Source organism: Panthera pardus, unplaced genomic scaffold (assembly GCF_024362965.1).
Source record: "Panthera pardus isolate Hobbes unplaced genomic scaffold, ASM2436296v1 HiC_scaffold_17, whole genome shotgun sequence".
Taxonomy (NCBI): Eukaryota; Metazoa; Chordata; class Mammalia; order Carnivora; family Felidae; genus Panthera; species Panthera pardus.
In genome coordinates this window covers 111,269,334-111,285,775 of record NW_026526732.1, presented here as the reverse complement: position 1 = coordinate 111,285,775, position 16,442 = coordinate 111,269,334, and the positions used below count along the sequence as shown (strand labels likewise).

Here is a 16,442-nt window from a genome sequence, read left to right as displayed (position 1 = left end):
ATGAAAAAGTCTGCCTCCCTAGGACATTAATGTTAGGCCACTGTCTCTGACTTCTCTTCGGGATTTAATGGGCATTTATTGAGCTCCTGCATGTATACACGCCAGAGACTACAAGAACTATTAAGGGTAAAATTAGGTATTCTTAGTATAGCTTTTCTGGCTTCATTTGCTCGTTACATGCTGTTGGCTGAGACATTTGTCTTAGCACAAACTGTACAGGAAAGGCAGAATTATCCTGTTTTGAAGGTGGGAGAAACTGAGGTCTAGCAAGCTTCAAGTACATTCCACATCAGTGGCAAAGATGGTATTTAGCCTACTGAAATAAACACAAGATTCTGAGTTGGAATTTCCCCCAAGGAAAGTAAGGTACTCAGATACACCATGCTGGAAAATTTGAAATCCAAAGTAAAAAAAAAAAAAACAAAAAAAAAAACCCAAGGTATTGCCGATTAGTAGTTCCTTTTTCTTTTTCTTAAAATTTTTAACGTTTTATTTATTTTTGAGAGAGACAGTGACAGAGTGTGAGCCGCGGAGGGGCAGAGAGAGAGGGAGTCAGAATCCGAAGCAGGCTCCAGGCTCCAAGCTGTCAGCACAGAGCTCGATGCGGGGCTTGAACTCATGAACTGTGAGATCATGACCTAAGCCAAAGTCGGATGCTTAACCAATGGAGCCACCCAGGTGCTCCATCTTTTCCTTTTTTTTCTTAATGAGCAGACCATTCTTGACAATTTTATTTACTTTTATAGTTTTATTTTTTTAGTTTACACCCAAGTTAGTTAGCATACAGTGCAATGATTTCAGTAAATTAGTAGGGTCTTAATTCTTGGGAAAGCTGACTAAAATTGGCCTAATTGTTCCTATTCCCATCACATAAAACTTCTTAGATTCTGTCACTATGAACAGCAAATGGGAAGGTATTTCACTTGAATGCTCGGTCATGTAAAGGGATTGGAGTTCCTTTCAAGGTTTTCAAACAATCTGATAACTCTTTATTTATTTTGAGAGAGAGGGTGTGTAGGTGATGGGCAGAGAGAGAAAGAATCCCAAGCAGGCTCTGCACTGTCATCACAGAACCCGATGTGGGGCTCGATTTCACAAACCATGAGATCATGACCTGAGCCGAAATCAAGAGTAGGATGCTTAACTGACTGAGCCACATAGGAACCCCAGTGAATACGCATTTTATGCCCCAAACATCCTTTTCCTGTAAAAATGAACTAATGCCTCTGTAATGTATGCTACAATATTAGCATTTTCATTCTAAATGCCTAAATAAGTAACATATAAAACTCCTTTCCATCGTCACTACAAAGAGAATATCATGCATAAATTCAGTTTGTCTTTTATCAGGTGGTTTGGTTGTTAATTTTGATACCCCTGCTGAAAATGAGGCTCTGTGACTTCTCATTCTAATCATTCCCACTGGCTTTCCTTTTTTTATACTGAGGACATCAACGTGTGCTTGGTAGTTCTTGGTGGGAGAAGCTTCATAGAAGCTGTTTTCTTTCTCAGAGAGGTGAGTAGCAGCAGCCAGAAACAGGAAGAGTCAAAAATAGGAAGCAGGTAAAAACTTCAATCCCATCGTGGACACAAAAGCATACTAAAATTATAAACAAGTATAATTCTTTATTTAAAGTACACTTCTATTAAAAGTGTTTTTTTAAAGCACAGTTAAAAGTGCTCCTTATCCCTCTCCTGTAAAGTAATTCAATTTTATAAGTAAAACTAAAAACCGATTTCTCTTTACACATTCATTTTTCTCTTAGAAAAGATATCCGATGCAGCTATAAAACTGACTTTAATCATTATCAGGTCTAACTTTGCCTCTGTTGGCAACACAAATGGCGACGTTGACAAACATGAATTTTAAAAAGTTGAGAAATTTCAAGTCCTAAGGTTTCACTTAGAGCTTAGCAAATATGTACTGTTAGCTGACGAAAACAAAGTCTATGGTGGGATAGCTATCATCTACTTAAACGTACATAATCATGGCTTTTTCATTTACAATTATCTGAATTTCTAAAACATAATGAAAAGATCTAATCCCCCAAACTCAATAACCTCTTATTTTTATTTTTAAAGATTTACTTAAAATATAAACTCTTTGGTGCCTGCTCTTAAAAATCAACAAATTACAAAGGCTAGCCCAGATAGAGACGTGGCCCTGCTTGAGAACCAGCTGGTAACTCTGAGCACTATGAAAAGCTCCAACGGTCCTGGTGGCCTTTTATGAAGAAGTCTCATATTCTGAACACCAGGTAAGCTTTAATGTAAATAAACATCAATATTTACTTCTGAAATATGAGGACACCGTCCACAAAATAAAATCACAGTAGTGTTTTCTTCTGTTACAGTGATCTAGTACATTAATTCCTCCCTATTAAGCCTACCTTTCCAGACAGATAAAATTACATTTGGAAAAACCCAGAATGAAATTACTCATAAGACGCAAAACTCTTATTTGAAAGGCAGTTCACAATATCACATCTAAGTTGCACAGAAGACCCCAGTGATCACTAGGAAATCTGCCACAATCCAGTTTTTCCAACCCAAGGAGGTCCAAACTTTGGGGAACAATATGACCACTTTCTGCTGCTGTTCTGAAAAATATTCGATCAAAACGAAGCTTGCAAGTTGCAGATATTCCAAGATTAGAGTTCATCTGTGTGTCCCACGTATACTGGCAATGCTTAGGTTTGCCCAAAAACTCCCAGACATCCAAAATGTTGCCGGGTAAACCACCACATTTGGTAACCTGAAAAGAAAAAGACAATTCTTTAAGATTCAGTCCTTCTTCTCCTAAATTAAGAAGGTTTTTTTCTATGTCTAAGACCAACACTTCAAATCAGAATGTCATAAATTAATGCAATGCAAGACTAGATATTATAATTAAATATATTCTAAAAACTATTTTGCTGTACAGTAATAAGTAGGTAATATAAAAGTAATCAAGATAGCCTGAGAGATCTGAAATTTGCCCCTTCTCTTCTGTCATAAATAGACTCCTAACTTTGGATATCAGACAAAACTTAGAAGGTTGCAAGCCCATAACCTCGGTTATTGCTATTTATTTTTTAAAAAATGAACACAAGTAAAAAGTAGGCAAAACTGTTACTCTAGTGTAGAAATTTAGACATATCCCATTTATATGATCCAATAATGTGAGCTGCCTTCACAGTGTCATTTGAAATTTACTATCAATTCCTCCTTCTATTCACACGCCAGGATTTCAAGATTTTGCATTGTGGTAAATAAAATACCACGCATACTTCCTCTTACCGCACTCCACCTTACCGCGCTTCACAGATACTGTTTTACAAACAGCAGGTGTGTGTGGCCGCTTCGCCGGCAGCGAGTCTATCGGCGCCATTTTCCCAACAGCATCTGCTTACAGTGCGTCTCCGTGTCAGGTTTGGTGATCTTTACATTTCAAACTTTGTTATTATACGCCGGCTACGGTGACGTGTGATCGGGATCTTTGCTGTTACCGTTAATTGTTTGGGGATGCCGCGAACCGTGCCCATAGAAGACGGTGAACTTAGTATTTGTTGCGTGTGTTCTCCCTGCTCCACATAACCTCTTCCCTCCCCTCAGGTCTCCCTTTCCCCTGAGCCACAATACTGAAATGAGGCTGTTTGATCAACCTACAATGGCCGCTAAGTGTCCAAGTGAAAAGAAGAGTCATTTGTCTCTCACTGTAAATCAGAAGCTAGAAATGATTAAGCTCAGTGAGGAAGGCATATGTAAAGCTGAGACAGACCAAATACTAGGCCCCTTAGCCAAATTGCGAATACAGGGGAAAAGTGCTTGCAAGAAGTTAAAAGCCCTACTCCAGATAACACAGGAATAACAAAACAGCCTTATTGCTGACGTGGAGAAAGCTGGAGTGGTCTGGATAGATCAGTCACAATATTCCCTTAAGCCAAAGCCTCATCCAGAGCAAGGCCCTGACTCTCAATTCCATGAAGGCCGAGTGAGGGAAGGAAGCTGCAAAAGTTTAAAGCTAGCAGAGGCTGGCTCGTAAAGGTTAAGGAAAGACACGGTATCCATAAAAGTGCCAGGGGAGGCAGCAAGTGCCGAGGCAGAAGCCGCAGCGAGTTCTCCAGAAGATCCAGCTAGGAGAATTAATGAAGGTGGCTACGATAAACAACAGATCTTCAACACAGACAAAACAGCCTTCTACTGGAAGATGCCATCTAAGACTTCTACAGCTAGAGAGAAGTCAGGGCCTGGCTTCAGAGCTTCAAAGGACAGGCTGACTTTCTTGTTGGGGGCCAATGCAGCGGCTGACTTGAAGTTGAAGTCAATGCTTGTTTATCATTCCAAAAATCCTAGGGCCCTTAAGAATTATGCCGAATCTGTATGAAATTGTTGAGACGCTATAATGTACACCTGACACTCTATAACACCGTATGTTCACTATACTGGAATTAAAAACTTAATAAAAAAAGGATGAGGCCAAATCTACTCTTCCTGTGTCCTACAAATGGAACAAAGCCTGGATGACAGCACATCTGTTTACAACATGGTTTACTCATTGCTGAAACCTACTGCTCAGGAAAAAAAAATCCTTTCAAAATGTTACTGCTCATTGACAATGCACCTGGTCACCCAACAGCTGGTGGAGATTGACAGGAAGATAAATGTTTTCACGCCTGCTGACACAACATCCATTCTGCAACCCACAGGTTAAGGAGTCATTTCCACTTTTGTCTTATTATTTAAGAAGTACGTTTCATAAGACTACAGCAGCCATATACAGTGATTCCTCTGATGATCTGGGCAAAATCAATTGAAAACTTTCTGGAAGATTTTCCTATGATTCATGGGAAAAAGTCAAAATGTCAACATGAACAGGAAGGACTTTGGAACAGTTGATTCCAACCCTCACGGGTGACTCGGAGTTGAGGTTTTCAAGACTTCTGTGGAGAAATTAAGGCAGATGTGGTGGAAACAGCAGAACTAGAGTTAGAGTGGAGCCTGAATAAGGGATGGTATTGCTGCAGTCTCAGGACCAAACTTTAACGGATGAGGAGGTGCTTCTTACGGAAGAGCAAAGTGGTTTCTTGAGATGGAATCTACTCGCGGTGAAAACTGTTGAGATGACAACCAAGTACTCAGAATATTATGTAAATTTAGTTGATAAAGCAGTGGCCAGCTTTAACAGAAATGACTCCAATTTTGAAAGGTCTATTGTGGGTAAAATGCTATCAAAAGGCAGAGCAATGGTACAGAGAAATTGTGAACGGAAGAGCCCGTCAAGGCAGCAAACTTCATTGTCTCATTTGAAGAAATAACTACAGCCATCCCAACCTTAAGCAACCACCACCCTGATCAGCCAGCAGCCACCGACATCAGAGCAAGACTCTCCACCAGCACAAAGATTATGACTGGTTGAAAATTCAGGTGATGGTTAGCATCTTTTACCAATAAAATAATTTCAATTAAGGTATGTACATTGCTTTTGAATGTACATACCTTTTTAACAAGTACATTTCTTTTTAATAAATAGACTACAGCAGTATAAACATAATTTTTGTACACACAGTGGGAAACTAAAATTCATTTGACTTGCTTTGTTACGATATCCAGCTTAATGTGGGGGTCTGGATCTGAACCTGCACCTCCGAGGTAGGCCTGCATACGTACAATTTCCCATTTTAATGTGTACAGTTCCATGGCACTAAGTACATCGCCATAATTGTGCAACCATCACCACCATCCAGCTCCAGAACCTTTTCATTTTCCCAAACTGAAACCCCATACCCATTAAATCCTAACTACCCATTCCATCCTCCCCCAGTCCCTGGCAACCACCACCCTACTTTCTGTATGAATTTGACTACTTTAGGAAATTCATAGGAGAAAACATAAAACGTGTCCTCTTTGTAACCGGCTTACTTCACCTAGCATAATGTCCAGGACTCATCCATCCCACAGCATGTGTGTCTCCTTCCCTTTTATGGCTTAACGATGTTCTGCTGTAGGCACGTACATTTTGTTTACCCACTCATCTGTCAATGGTCACTTAGGTGCTAGCTACAGTGAATGATGCTGCGATAGGGGTGCCTGGGTGGCTCAGCTGGTTAGACAGCTGACTTGATTTCAGCTCATGTCATGATCTCATGCTTCGTGAGTTCCAGCCCCATGTCAGGCACTGCGCTGACAGCACGGAGCCTGCTTGGGATTTTCTCTCCCTCTCTCTGCCCCTTCCCAGCTCGTGCTTGCTCTCTCAAAATAAATAAACTTAAAAAAAAAAAAAGTAATGCTACTATCAACACAGGTGTACAAATACCCCTTCGAGACCCTGCTTTTACTTGTTTGGGTACATACCCAGAAATGGGATTGTTGGACCACATGGAAAGGGTTTTAATTTTTGGAAGAATCAACACACCACTTTCCATGGCAGCTCTACCATTTTATCCCCATCGCAAGGGTTCCAATCCAAACCCTCACCAATATGTTATTCTCTGGTTTTCTGATAATACTCATGTCAGCAGACGTCAAGTAACACCTCGTGATGGCTTTGATTCACATTTCTCCAATGATCAGTGACGCTGAGCATCTTCTCTTGCGCTCACTGGCCATTTGTAGGTTTTCTTTGAAAAAATGTCTATTTAGGTCTTTTGCTCATTTTTAACCCAGGTTGTTTCTTTATTGCAGAAATTCTTTATATAATATCAATATTAATTATGTTGATATTACTCACTTGTCGGACACATGATTTGCAAAACATTTTTCCCATTCCATGGGCTGCCTTTTCAATCTGTGTCCTTTGATGCAGAAAAGTTTTTAATTTTGATGAAGGCCATCTTTTTTTTGTTGTCTATGCTTTTGGTGTCACATCCAAGAGGTCGTTGCCAAATCCAATATCACAAGGCTTTTCCCCTTTGTTTTCTTCTAAAGGTTTTACAGTTTTAGCTCTTGTAGGTCACTGATCCATTTTGAACACATTTTGTATAGGGTATAAAGTAAGGATCCAAGTGGTTTTTTTGCATGTGGATTTCCAGTTTTCCCAACACTTGTTGAAAAGCAGGATTTTTCTTTTAACCCGATCAACCAGGTATCACAAAACAGCTACCATGAAGTCACTGATTTGCAAATAGTCCAATAGACCATCTGATTTTCTTTAATAATCTGTGTCCAAGGACACAAAATCACAAAGAGAAGTAGAGCACCACCTTCTTTATTTAGGGTATTGCCCTCACTTTGGAAGTAAGTCCTGACATGGTTTCATTGCTCGTTTCACTTCCTCCACTCCTGGAGCATTCAGCAGTGAAATGAACACTTCTAATCGGATGTGCGTTCAGCCAGAGTTGGGGGAAAAGGCAAGTCCGGCTTACCATTTAATATGATCTAAGTCTACAGAGGCCCTGAAAAATCCCAATGTGTCTCAACTGAACTAAAGGAAAGGACAGCGTTTCAGACCTAGACACGGTCGCACCAGGAAAAGGGAGTAAAAAAAAAAAAAAAAAAGTTGAAAAAAGAAAACCGGAAGAGAAGTAGGGACAACTGTGATGGTCAAATCTTTCTGTTCTTCTCATCTTGCAGCTAGAGACACAGCAGATAAACTGGATCTTTTCTAAACTTTGATTTATTATTTTCTCTATACCCCTCTTTTTAATCAACATGTATTGCTTTGTGTTGTCTGTTTCAAGTGCAGTATTTGTGTTTTTCCCAATAATCTAAGGGCTCCTCCTGCTTCTGCAACACTAGGCTCACAGCACAGGCTAAGTGAATATTTACTGAATTGCCTCTACAAGACCGCTTACACATTTTAACAGCTTTGGTCAGAAGAAACCCAAATTAGTCTCCACAGCAGTAGCGCCCAGAAGCACGGAACATACTTTGTCACTCACTTCGTGATCCCTTAAATTTGTATCTCCTGCAAATATAACTGTAGCTGACGCTGGAACCTCTTGCATTTTCTTTAAAACCATTTTTAACTGATTCATTCGCTCCTTAGCATGCCCTCTGGTGCTCTCCAAGTGAGAAGTCATAAGGCAAAGTTCGTTTCCCGACACACTTGCCTGCAACAGGATAAATATAGTTGTTAAAATTACTCACCAACCACTAATGCAGAAATTTGATAACAGAATCAGCCAAGTACTCGGCTCATTAGTATGTATTTGCTAAAGCAAAACTATATAATCAGCACTGTGCTCATCTTTCCAGGTCAAGGTATAAAGTGCTAATCCTGCTCCCAAAGAAGACTACTTAGCAAACAGCCACTAGTACTTCCAGACCTACCTCAAATGTCACCTCCCCTGTGATCCTTCCTCAGCATCCCCAGACAGTGGCTCCCTCCTCTATACTCCTATAGCATACTCAAAAGACGTTTTTAAAGTTCCCTAGGCTGAATTACAGCACAGTGATTTCTCTCCTACAAAGTCATGAGTCATCTGAGAGCAAAGATGGTTCTTTTATTTTCTGCTATTATCAACAGCCTGGCACATAGGCACTCGAAAAAGATCAGTTAAATGAATGAATGAAAATCATTTACTACTTAGATACCAACAATGCAGGATCTGTCATTATTCAAACTAAGTGCCCGCAGAATCAAGTCCAAATTCTTTCATACTGGGTATTCGTGACCTTCTGTAATCTGGATCCAACCTACTTTACCAATCTCTTGTCACACGACCCCTTTTCATGCCATCTACACCCAACTGAATACAATGCTTATTTATACTCTTGTATGTTCTTTCTCATATAGATCTACGTCCAACTGAATACAAGGCTCATCTTCGCTCCTGTATGTTCTTTCTCACATAGACCTATGTACGCACACACATCCTGCAATGTGCAATTTGCAAAAGTTTGCTCACGGTGGTTCTGCCACCTGGACTGTTCTTAACGCCTACCTCTGGCATATTTTTCAGGGCCCAATTCAAATACAACTTCCTTCATGAAACTTTTACTGAACAACCTAGCTGATCTCATCACACACACACAAAAATTTTGTCACTATATATGGGGACAGCTGTTAGCTGGATTTACTGTGGTGATCATTTTACAACATATACAAATATCGAATCGTTATGTCGTACACCTGGAAGTGTATACTGTTGCGTCAATTATATCTCAATGAAAAAACAAAAAACCATCTAGCTTAAGGTTATCTCTAAACTCCCATGGTCAGCATTATATTTCCTCCAGTGGCATTTATGCTTTTCCTTTATTTTAGTTACTATACAACACAATCTCTCTCTTGCTAATCTATAAATGCTACAAGAGCAAGATCTTTGGATTCATTCTTATAAGGCTTACAGAGTACGGTACACTATCATGTAGAATGCATTTAGGAAAAAAAAGAACCACTTTAGGAAGCAAATGTGGAATGTTAGTAAATTCTTTTTTTTAAATTTTTATACTATGTTTATTCCATTTTTCTTTCTTTTTTTTTTTAACATAGGCTCCCCGCCTAACACGGGGCTCGAACTTATAACCCCGAGATCAAGAGTTGCGTGCTCTACCTGGCTCTACCCAGACAAGCAGCCCTAAATTCTTAAATATTCTTTGGAAAACATCCAATGGATCAGGGTTTTATATTCACAAATTTGTATTTGTAATTTATGTAAAAACTTAGTTTACAGTGTTCTTTAAGACTATTTAAAAGAATTTAGAAAAGAAAATTTTCTATAAAGACAGATTATTTTTTTTAAAAAAAGATACCACAGTGGAACTGTAAGAAACCACTCATTAAAAAAAAAAAAAAGTCAACTTTTAAAAATTACTTACATACACACACAAAAGGTTTCTCATCATTTTTGTATTTGGAAAAGGGATAATCTCTTGGCTTTTAAATTTCACTCTCGATTTCTTCAACATTATAGCTGTGAAATATCCTTCTTCATGACCTTTAAATGTTTGTGGAAAAGAATTTAGGCTGAGAAGTCAAGAATATCCCAAGTTTATCCCAAGTTCTCCTGCTGAAGATTTTATAACAAGTAAGTACAGATATTTAAATGGGTATGAATCTTCAAAGTAAACGATTATTTCAACACAGCTGAAGATGGCCAATCGAGTCCCTATGTTTACCTGCCCCTTCCCAAAATGTAGCTTGATGTATGGAAGAAATATAAAAATAAAAATGAATTCACATAAGTGCCCAAAATAGTCAACGATGCTGGGGGCACCTGGGTGGCTCAGTTGGTTAAGCCTCCGACTTTAGCTCAGGTCATGATCTTGTGGTTCATGAGTTCAAGCCCCACGCCGGGCTCTGTGCTGACAGCTCAGACCCTGGAGCCTGCTTCGGATTCTGGGTCTCCCTCTCTCTCGGCCCCTCCCCTCCTTGCACGAGTGCTCGCTCTCTCTCTCTCTCTCAAAATTAAATAAACATTAAAAAGAAATTTTAAAAATAGTTAATGATGCCAATATCAAATAAAAAATTGAGCAATTTCTGAAAAAGTAGATGAAACTTACACTGAGGCAAACTGACATGCATTTACTTCTTACTCTGGAAGCACCAGAAAAATGATAAATGAATAAGAAATTTAGAAAGGTATAAAGTTGTGAGAAGAGAAGTGAAGTAGAGGGGCAGTGAATAAAAGCTTCCAACTGTTTTTCAGAAAACAAAGTAGCTGAAGAAGCGAGAAGTGGTTTATCTAAACAGAGAAAAACCAGGAAAAGTGGAAAGGGAGAGAAGGGAGGAAGAAAAGGAGGGAGAAGGTCAACAACAGCCACATGGACTAGAAACCTGGCAAGCAAGGGGGCAAGCTGGTAGGGGAAAGGGAGGGGGAGAGGAAAGAGAAAAAGGGACAGAGAAGGAGGAAGGGAAGAAGAGGAAGAGGAAAAGAATTGATCAGAACTGAATGTCACAATCCTCCAGTTTGAAAGTTCCTACCACGTGTTCACAATAAATCAAAAACAGACTAATAAAACGAGGAAGAAAACCAAGAAGGAGGAAAGCATGGGATTCAGAAAACAAGAAATCCAAAACAGAACAAAGTCAAAAAGAATCCCGAAGAGAATGCAGGAAAGTTGTCCCACGAAGACAGAGAGAAAGACAAACACAGAGACTGAGAGAGAACCCTCTGCTTAGCAATTGTGAATTTAGTAATAAATCAAAATTACAATTACATACTATGTAAAAACGAAAGTCAAAGAAAACACAAGATTTAGCCAAATATCATGGAATGTAGCCGGTCTGGTATATTAAATGTACTCATTAAGAACAAAATAGATGGAAAATCGAAAAACTATTCAGGGCAAAACTAGGAAAAAACCCCAAATCAATTAAAAGGAATAGAGTTTTTGAAAAAGCAATTATCACACTTCAATTTAATAAATTTATTTTACCAAAAAACTACTCAAGGTCTCAAATTTTTGCAATTTGTATTTTCCTGAAAAACCATCCATTTCAACCACCACTTTTCACATATATTAAGATGTATAACATATCCTCCTACAGTTTTCCTAGTACCCTGCATCTGGCTTACTTTTCTCAAACTTACTTTTGCTTTTTCCTGTGTGTGCTCCTATGGGCTAACTTTTGATTTACCTCTTTCACTGACTGTTTTCCAGAGACAAAGATAGTAAGACGAAAAGTGTTACCTGTAACAATCTCATAACTACTTGCTTTCTTCTTTAGGTAGCTACAATACGGGGGGATGACTTCCTGGAGAAATATCACATCCGGGCTATACCTAATTCAAAACAGCAATTTATGATAAATACCAGGTAAACTATTTCATGTGCTGCCGCTTAGATTAGCAAAATATCCTGCCCCCTAGGAGATCTAATACTCAATCTTTACACTGACCTTTGAGAACTATAAAATCAGAAAGGTCTGTGCCATTTAATAAACACTGTAAACATCAAATTAAAAAAGAAAAACATACATAACACTTTAAATTGAAAAGAAGTGGAATCATAGATAACAGAATTCAGTGTACTGAGAGCCTAATAATGGCCCATGAGATGCTTTAAAAGTTATTAATCCTCACCAGTTATTATCCACGATGAAGGAAACTGAACTGCAGAGAAGTTCAGCAGCTCACAAGTGATTATGTAAGGTCACAGAGCCAGTGTGTAGCAGATACAGTTCACCTTGGTAATTTTATTTTCACAGCAATAATTACATACAGGTTTAGAAAGGAAAACAGTACTAGAAGGCTGCTAACAAAAATCAGCGTTCCCTCCCCTGCCACCCACACCGAGAGGCAATCACTCTCCACTCTTTCACACGTGTCTTCGGAGAGTTGGGTTTTGAACTCAGATCTGATGCCAACGCCCACAACCTTGACCTTTACCCTTTTTGTAGACGGTAAAACACATGATCATGCTACCATTAAATCTAAGTAATAATACTTACAAAGTTAAATAGGAACACACTCCTCGAGCCCTCTCTTGCAGATTGTTTAGATCTAATCCATCAACATTCCAGGTAATGAAAGAGAACGTGCTGCCATCCTCTTGCTGAATACCTTCAGATGTGCTGGTTTTAGAGCTAATGGAATCTGTTGTTTCTTCATTTGTTAGATCAACACTGGCAAGATCACAATGAAACACAACTTTGCAAATCATCTCTATAAACTGATTAATTTGAAATTATTTTCTAACTATTTGTAGCCCTCATTTTACAGATAAATAAATTTTAAGAGCCCTAAAAGTATCTGCCTATATAAGAGAAGAAGCCATACAACTGCGGAAAAAAGATTCTTATTGTTATCTAAATATTGTTCACTTACATAATTATAACCAACTCAATATCCCTCAATGTCACCAAAATGACTTAAAAAAATTTTTTTTTAATGTTTATTTATTTTTGAGAGAGCAAGAGACAGAGCGTGAGCAGGGGAGGGGCAAAGACAGAGGGAGACCCAGAATCCAAAACAGGCTCCAGGCTCTGAGCTGTCAGCACAGAGCCCGACGCGGGGCTCGAACTCATGGATGGCGAGATCATGACCTGAGCTGAAGTCAGATGCTTAACTGACTGAGCCAGTCAGGCACTCCTAAAATGATTTTTTAAACTATGACCTGAAGTCAGACTGAGCAATATAAGATTTCCAAATGCGGGTTTATTTTACATCGTAAATGACACAGAGGAAACCTATGAAGTAAGATCTCTTTGTGAATAACAGCTGCAAATATGTTGTTACCCCCTCATTGAACGGGGAGGTCCAACAGCTCTCTCCCTGAATCTTTGCCTTAGTGATTTGCTTGACCAACAGAATAGGGTGGAAAGGATGTCCTGGGACTTCAGAGCCTTGGTCATAAGAAACTTTGCAGCTTTCACTCGAGCCTTTTAGAACGCTCTCTCGCGAGATACCACATGAGAAGTCTGAGACTACATGCTGGAGAGGCCAAACATATAAGCTCCAGTCCGCAGTCCTGAGAAACCATTTCACACCACCTCCACCAAGGCCCAGATATTTGAGTGGAGGCACAAACCATTCTTAAAAGTTGATTGCTAAGCAGTTACATGCCACACATAAATTTCAGAAATAGGCTTTCATATTTATAACTTCAATAAATTTAATGCCAATATTTTAACTTCTTAATTAAAACTTTTTAGTGAGATATAATTGACATATAACATGATGTTAATTGTTGCACAACATAATGATTCAGTATTTGTAACCACTGTAAAGTAACCACAATAAATCAAGTTAACATTACTTTAACATATTTTTAAATAATTTCAGACTTTCAGTAAAACATTAGAAAGGGTAAAAAGAATTCTTTTCACCATTCACCCACACAAACGTTACCATTCACTTACTTAACATTTATTTGCTTTGCTGTTTATTGTGAAATGTTTGCATCAATACTTTTGTATGTATTTCCCAGAAACAAGGACAGGCTTACATATATACCCAAGCATTACTAAACGTCAGAAAATTATCATTGATACGACATTATTGTATAATTTTAAGACCTATTCAAATTTTGCCAATTGTGCTACCAAAATGCCAATTTATAATTCTGAGAGGGACTCCAAATGCCCTTCCGTTCCACCATTACTCAGCTGGATTTCACATTTTTGAGGGACTATTTTAGGGAATCCACTTCCTCTGTTCTGCTTTCAATATTTTATTTTATTTTTTTAATGTTTATTTATTTTATTTATTTTTAGTATTTATTTTTGAGAGAGAGAGAAAGTGCACATGCAGGGGAGGAGCAGAGAGAGAATTCCAAGTAGACCCCGACGTGGAGCTCGATCCCACTGGCCTCGAGATCATGACCTCAGCTGAAATTAGAGTCTGACACTTAACCAACTCAGCCACCCAGGAGCCCCTAAGATTTTATTTTTAAGTAATCTCTACACCCAACATGGGGGCTTGAACTTACAACCGCAAGATCAAGAACTGTGTGCTCTAGGGGTGCCGGGGTGGCAGAGTTAAGTGTCGAACTCTTGATTTTGACTCAGGTCATGAGCTCATGGTTTGTGAGTTCAAGCCCCACAGGCGGCTGTGTACTGACCACAGGGATCCTGCTAGGGGTTTTCTTTCTCCCTTTCTCTGCCCCCCCCCCCCCCCTTTTTCTCTCCCAGCATGGGGCTTGAACTCACCACCCTGAGATCAAGTGCCTCTGTTCCAATTTCTTTATTGGTTACAGTCTAGATTCTAAATGGCATAAATTAACTCAGACTGGTTTGAGCAAACTAGAGGAATTTAGAAGGAAACAGAAACATGCCACAGAGCCAGGTTCTGGAATGCAGCTGTCTCTAAGGAAGTTCAATCAAGGCTTTCTCTCCATCTGACTCAACTTCCCTCAGCCTCATTCTGCCTCTTGCAAACCAGCCTTCTCCTCTTTCCCGCACAAGTTCGAAGTTAGCACGTTATGGTTCCAGCTCCACAGGAAGATTTAGACTGAACTCTCTTTATCCTAATCTTGAAATCCCAGGAGAGAAGATCTGGCTGGCCAGCTTGGGCTAGGTGAATACTACAACACGGGAGGCACAGCTCTGTCACTGTGGATGGGTGGACAATTCCCCCAGTAAGAAGCTAGGCAGATAGAGGAGCCTAATGAAATTATCACATCTGGAAACTGGTGCAGCCGAAAAGATTATCGGGAGAAATGTGTCTTCACTATGAAGCTAACTCTACCAGCTGCTCACATACCGGGGAGAACTTTATACATGTTTATGGAGAGCTTATTACATGCCAAATATTGTAATAGACTTGGGAGATTAACAACGTATAAAACAGATATGGGCTTCACCAAATGGGTGGCCTAGTGGGAGATATAAAATATTAAGTAGCAATTAGAATGTGAACTTAGTTACTATGACCGGGATCCTGCAGGATGCTGTAAGATTACCTAAGAGGAAAGGTTTCTTGGAGGTAAGTCATGTCTAAGACGGGCCTTACGGTAAATACTACTTAGCATGAAAAGAGTCCAAGAAAAGGTTCAGGGCAGAGGTCATAAATATCTTTACAAAGGTTGAAAAGAGAAAACGGCCCGCTGGAGAAAACGAAAGTCTGATATGCCTGTTAAGTTTTTGTGGGGTCAGAAAGAGAGGGTGAGAGGAGACAAAACTGGAAGGATGGGCAGCGGTCAACCTGGAGGGATGCGTAAGGCATCTGGACGCGAAGGGCTGCAGGGCTGGAATTGGGGAGGCAAGCAGTGGAATTACAAGGCGGGTGTGCATTAAAAAAAACAACTACGTAGGTAAACCGCACCCGAAGCCAGGAGACTTCCAAGTTACCGTTCTTCAACAGAGGATTTTGCCTCATTCATTTATTTCGAACCTCTCACGTAGTTCCTAGATCTCGAGTCAAAAAGGACGCTTCGAAGTTTTCCTTCCCGGACTACATTACGTCGGGGAGACGCGTTCGCCCCGCGGCGGGGGCGCCATCTGCACCCCAACCACCTGCACGAGCCCCTCCGAGAGACCAGCCAGCCCCGCGCACACTCACCAGGACGCGGGCGCCGCCGGGGCGCATCTCCGCCCGCAGGCAGGTGCTCGAGCTCCCCCGGAGCGCCCGCCCACCGCCTCGGAGGGACCCGCCCGGCGCTCACTCACCAGGACCCGGGCCCTGCCGGGGTCTCAGGGCGGCTTTCCAAGGCGCTGTTCTCCACTGGCGGCTCGAAGTACGAGTTCAGCGCTCTCTGAAAAACAGACACAGCGGTGGGACCCGGGCGCTTCCCGGGCCGAGATACAGAGGGGGGAGAGAGGAGCGAAGCCTACTTCCATCTCCCAGTCGTTCTCGGCCAGGTAGCACTGAGCCACGGCGGAGTCGCACGTCGCGACCGAGGCAAACTCCACACAGAGAAGCCGCCGCTTCTTCGCCTCGGGCTCGCCCTCTTCCCGGTCCGCCTCCAGCGTGACCTCCGAGCCGCTCGGCCCCTCCATCCGTTCGCCGCGGGCCGACGCCCGGCACTGCGCAGGCGCCTGCCGCCCCGGCGCACTCGCGTCACCCGCCCGGCGGGAAACGCGCTCCGCCCTCCGAGGGCGATGGGCGTGGCCACGCGGGGGGAGGGCGGGCGGCGGC

At 40.9% G+C, this 16,442-nt stretch overlaps 1 protein-coding gene across 1 annotated transcript; it reads right to left on the bottom strand.

Annotated features, from left to right (window-relative positions):
- Positions 1 to 1,606: 1,606 nt before the first annotated feature.
- TDP2 (tyrosyl-DNA phosphodiesterase 2) lies at positions 1,607 to 16,343 on the bottom strand. The gene is made up of 7 exons (XM_019425277.2): positions 16,139 to 16,343; positions 15,974 to 16,059; positions 12,317 to 12,490; positions 11,557 to 11,648; positions 9,742 to 9,860; positions 7,860 to 8,030; positions 1,607 to 2,755 (listed from the first exon to the last, which is right to left on the bottom strand). The coding sequence occupies exons 1-7, from the start codon at positions 16,301 to 16,303 to the stop codon at positions 2,474 to 2,476; spliced, it is 1,089 nt and encodes a 362-aa protein (XP_019280822.2). The 5' UTR covers positions 16,304 to 16,343; the 3' UTR covers positions 1,607 to 2,473.
- Positions 16,344 to 16,442: the final 99 nt, after the last annotated feature.